Source organism: Lactuca saligna, chromosome 2, assembly GCF_052625555.1.
Source record: "Lactuca saligna cultivar CGN05327 chromosome 2, ASM5262555v1, whole genome shotgun sequence".
Taxonomy (NCBI): domain Eukaryota; kingdom Viridiplantae; phylum Streptophyta; class Magnoliopsida; order Asterales; family Asteraceae; genus Lactuca; species Lactuca saligna.
In genome coordinates, this window is record NC_136418.1 from 180901674 (window position 1) to 180907292 (window position 5619).

Consider the following 5619-nt stretch of genomic DNA (forward strand, 5'->3'; position numbering starts at 1 on the left):
GTTTTATTGGTTTTTCGGGTCCGATTTTTGCCGGTTTTTCGAGTGATTCCAACGACTAAATTACTTTGCGTTTTATTGGTTTTTTTTATGTAGAAGTGGATGTTTAAATACTAGTAAATAATCAAAATTATAATAATCAACATTTTAATAAATGATTCAACATTCAAGCAAATTAACCATGAATCTTTTATTTAAATTATTACAAGCAAATTAAACATGGATGTCGTCAAAGTTATGTTATTAAGTATCCAACATTCAACATTCAAAATACACTTTCGACATTCAAAATATACTTCCAAGTTTCACCAAAAAAAAAAAAAAAAAAAAAAAAGGGTCTAATATGTGGATTCCAACATTTCTTTGATATTTTGACTAATTCCCTGATCTTTTCCCCGTTAGCTTCAAGTTGTGTATAGCATCCACAATGTCTATATATAATACAAAAGAAAAATGTTATTACTTACTAAAATGTAACAAATACTAATAAGAAGTTAAAAATAAGATGTAACAAGTATTAGTGTATTACCGATAGCGAGGTCATCGTCAGCTAACACGTCGTGCACTTCGTCGTAGTCATATATAGGCAAGCTACTCTTTCTTAGCCAATCTTGAGTGCATATCAATGCCTCCACAATCACAACGAACAAATTAGTACGGTAGTCGGTAATTACTCGACGACCGTTACTAAATGTGGATTCGGATGCTACGGTGGAAATTTGCATCCCCAAAATATCTATTAATAAACAAATTAGTGTATAATACACGACACAAATTTATAAATTAATTTGAAGTTGTTAATCTTGCCATTCGAGCAACGATCGGGAACCGCACCGCATTATTTTTCCACCATGTGAGGATATCATATCCTTTGTCAAATCCGATTGGGTCATCGTTTAAGTATCGTTGCAATTGACTTTCTAACGAAGTCGAGGGGAAACTTCCCGAAGTCATATAGCTTCTAAAGAATTCGTTTTCGTCATCAAAATTAACAACTTCTTCGGGAGTTTCTTGTTGAGACGATGAGGTCATGTTTGACCTTTCCAAGTATGTCTTGAAAAACTTGTCCAATTTGCATTCGATATCAATAACCTTTGCATGTGCTTTGGATTCTATCTCATCAGCGAACATCTTTTTATCTTTGTTCTTGGCTTTAAGCATTTGGGTAAAAACAACTTTCATAAACTTTGACTTGCATTGAGGATCTAACAATGTCGCAAAGAAGACATAATCACTTATAGTATCATAGTCACCCCAATATTTGTCATATTTATTTTTCATATTTGGTACCATAAACATAAAATCCGGGTTGGTTTCATGTTTCCTAAGATGTTGCTCTATATCTAAGATGTTGCTCTATATCTAGGATCTCCCGCATCCTTCATGGCTTGTTTAAACGTCTTGATCCGTTCCGGGGAGGCTCTAATATATTTCACCGCATCTTGTAGGTTTTTTACATGATAAACTTCGTGTTTTAACCCCATTTTCACAACTAGGTTTATGATATGAGCCATACACCTAATGTGAAAATGTTTGTCATTCTCGTAAATACCCAGTAGTTCTTTCACAATGATGTTGATTGCCGCGTCATTTGTCTTGGCATTATCAACGGTCATCGTCATGACATTCTTCATCCCCACTCGTTTATGCAAATTAGCAACTCCCGGGCCATGTCTTCAGCTTTGTGAGTATCAATCTCTCTAAAGTTTGCTACCCTTTTGTGCATGACAAAATCTTCGGTAATGAAGTGGGCCGTGACAACCATATAATTTATCTTTTGACACGAGGATGTCCACGTGTCGGTTGTCAAGTGGATGGCTGTTTTAGGGTTGCTCAAATGTTTGTACAACTTCTGCCTCTCCATTAAATAGAATGACACAACATCACGAGAAATTTTATGCCTTGAAGGCAATTTCACCCTACCATTGAGGGCGTTTACAAATTCTATGAATGCCTCGTTTTCAATGAATTTAAATGGTAGTTCCCCGATTGTGAAAAGTCCTAGCAAGGCAAGTTGGATCCTAGTATCATCATGTTTCCATGTGTATACATGACCCTCACCATTAGGAGCTTTTGTAAATGACAACTTTTGTTGTTTGTCATCAACTTGTTTCGGTATGTTGTCTGGATTTAACTTACACTCATTAAAATGCTTGCTTATTGAAGTTGTCCCATTCCGGTTTGGATCTGCAGCTAGTAAATGTAAACAATAATTACACTCGGCCCACTTTCTTTCAATTCCATCATCCTCCTTTATCCATTCGATCTCGAAGTATTTCCAAACAGGAGCGATACAATTATCTCTACCCTCACCTCGTCTGGTTGGGTTAATCCGGTCCCTTAACTCCTTTTGAGTCTTTTTTTTTGTTTTTGGGTTTTGGTTTTATTGGGTATTTTTCTTGTGTTCGTTTTTGTGTTGGTGGTGGTTTTTTTGTTTGAGTTGATTTTTTTGGTTGTCTTTGTTTTTGTGTGGTTGCAAATTTTCGTTTTTTTTTTAAGGTTGTTGTTCTTGTGGCTCCTCTTATTGGTTTGATTCATCACTTGGTATAACATTCCATGCTAGTGTTTCTTCTATATAATCTTCTTCTGAATCTTCTCCACAATCCTATATTCTCAAAATAAAACATATAATAAGTCATATTACGTTTAAATGTTGAAAAAAAAAAATCAGATTTGACACCCTTCTTTGCGTGGCTTGTAACTCATTTAATTTTTAACCAAATCAAGCATTTTTATAATCTAAATTCAACTACAAATTCTAATCTACATGTAGGAAAAAGATTCAGGTCAAAATAAGTTATATTGAATGAGTTATGCACATTTGAACAGCAAAATCAAATCACGTTTTATTGCTGTTAGAAAAAAAAAATCAGATTTGACACCCTTCCTTGCGGGGATTGTAACTCATTCTATTTTTAACCAAATCAAGCGTTTTCATAGTCTAAATTCAACTACAAATCCTAATCTACATGTAGGAAAAAGATTCAGGTCAAAACAAGTTAAATTGAATGAATTATACACATTTGAACAACAAAATCAGATCACGTTTTATTGCTGTTACAAAAAAAAAAAAAAAAAAAAAGAATCATATTTGACACCCTTCCTTATGGGGCTTGTAACTCATTCAATTTTTAACCAAATCAAACGTTTTTATAGTCTAAATTCAACTACAAATCATAATCTACATGTAGGAAAAAGATTCAGGTCAAAACAAGTTAAATTGAACTAGTTATGCACAATTTAATATTTGGACAGATTGCTAAAGAAATAAATATTGCTAATGAGCTAAATGCTAATCTTACTTGGTCATCAAAGTCTTTTCCAATCCAATTAGCCGGATTACCATCTTCAATATTGGCATCATGAGCATCCGAGTTTCGGTATCTTGATGATGATACATTTGGTAGGCCATCCAAATCCTACAATGTCAATTTTACACATTAATTATATAACAAAAGTACTATACAAATTCGTAGTTTTGACAATCTTACATTCATACTATAAACAATAAACTAATCTAACAAAAATCTTGCATGTATGTCTACAAAGTACATTATTAAATGGAGCTTAAAACATGAAACATATATTATATGTACAACCTTTCATCCGTAAAGGAGTACTCCACTATGAGACTATGATCAAGAATCAAGATCTTTTAATTAAGTAGGGATAACAATGCATATATTTGGAATGGAGACAACAAAACCAAAGAAAAAAAACTTGCATGCATGCCATTATTTGGCGAATCATTAAAGCATTGAAGCAAATATTGAAATATATAATCTTAAAACATGAAATATAAATATATGCTCTTACTTGATCTTCATGAACATCCATAGTTTGAATCATTGAAGCAATTGAAGATGAAAATCAATGAATGATGATAAAGAATTGAAGATCGATTGAAACTTGGAGATGGAAACTTGTAATCGATGGAAACTTGGAGATGAAGAATTGAATGATGATGAAGTGATGCTGATTGCCGATTGTTGAAGAGAGTAGGGTTCGTGACTTGGGGAGTTGGGATTGTGGCCGTGACTCACAAGACCGATTGTGTTTTTTTTTTTTTTGGTTATGAGACCGATTGCGATTTGAGACTAGATGGGAAGAAGAGGTTTTTTTTTTTTTTTTTTTTTTTTTTTTTTTTTTTTTTTTTTTTATGTGTGTATCGCAAGCAGGAGGTGCCGAGGTGGGATCGATCGTGATTCGTGAACGTCATTACGTGACATGGTTTTCTAGCCGGGCCGGTTCCAATAGCCGGTTCTTTCCGGGTCCCGGTTCCAAATAATCACGAATTTATAGTATAGGTCCCGGCCCGACCGGTTCCATCGGGTGCCGGTTCCCCGGTCCTTTTGCTCTTCCCTAAATATATTACATGGTTTATGTGTACCTTTTTATTTGTTTATTTGTTACAAGCCATTATCATTTAAAATGCAAAAGTGGTGGGAAGTCGATTACAAAATCAAAAGCCATTATTTTTTCAAAATAAAGATCATTTACGTGTTCTACATAAAGATGCATTTGGAAAACAAATTTATTCACGTTAGTTTCTTGTTTTTTAAGTGAAATGGTGTGTAATTATAATAAATATTATCAAAATAATCAGGGGATATACTATATAAATAATTAATACTAATATTAACAATAATAATAAAAAAGTTGCTTAGAATGAAAGAAAATGAAAACATACGGTGGCTTCTTGTTTGACCCGTATCTTAAGGCAAATAAGTCGCCCCTTTGTTTGTTCTTTCCCAATCAAAGTGCCAACGTCACCATTCTTCTTATTAAAAAAAAAAAATTATTATTTAATTTATTTAATAAATAAAACCAAATATTCTTAATTTTTTTTTCTATTCTATGATGCTTATTTGCCACCTTCCAAAATTTTCTAATAAATATTAAAATATTTGATTACTAAATCTCAAAATATTAATTCTAAAAATTTCAAAATCCACCTTTTTTGGAAACAATATCAAGATTTGTTTAATATTTCAAACACAAATCATATCATATTTCAATAACCTTTTAAATCATTTATGATTTTATTCTCGTAAAATTATGATTATATTATTTTTCTTACCAACTATACAAATCAATCTTATACCACATTTGTTTTTGTCATATTTTATTTTATTTTTGTCTGTATAATATTTATAATAATACTAATTGTGGTTTTCACGAGTTATAATCTAGTATCTTTCTACACTAATAAAAGAATATATTTATTAGTATCACTTGTCATTTTCTTATAATTTACGTTTTTTTTTTTTCAAATGTCTATAAAAATAACACTTGTTATTTTCTCATCATTTTTTATTTTTTAAAAAGTATTGATGTCGATAATAAATTAGTTAATTATTTATTTGATCCTTAATTTTTAGGAAAATTTAAAATCATTTTGAATAAGTTTCGATTATGATTGTCGAGAATTAATTGTATTTTCATATTGTAGATCGTACAAAATGATGTTTAATTGATAATTTATTAAAAAAAACATGATTAATAATTATGAGTTTTTACTATAAAAAAAACTAATTACTTATATAATCGCAGTTTCCATGGTTCATAGACCAATCTTCTAATAAAAGAGTATAAAATTTATCATTTATCATTTTTTGATAA

General features: G+C 31.3%; 1 protein-coding gene across 1 annotated transcript; it reads right to left on the bottom strand.

Moving 5' to 3' along the window:
* Positions 1-780: 780 nt before the first annotated feature.
* On the bottom strand, positions 781-1278 carry LOC145030458 (zinc finger BED domain-containing protein DAYSLEEPER-like). Its single transcript, XM_078978823.1, has one exon. The coding sequence runs from the start codon at positions 1276-1278 to the stop codon at positions 781-783; it is 498 nt and encodes a 165-aa protein (XP_078834949.1).
* Positions 1279-5619: the final 4341 nt, after the last annotated feature.

Bases quoted from the DNA above. Each gene is read 5' to 3' on its own strand.
- LOC145030458 (XM_078978823.1), bottom strand. From the start codon at position 1,278: ATGAAAAATAAATATGACAAATATTGGGGTGACTATGATACTATAAGT.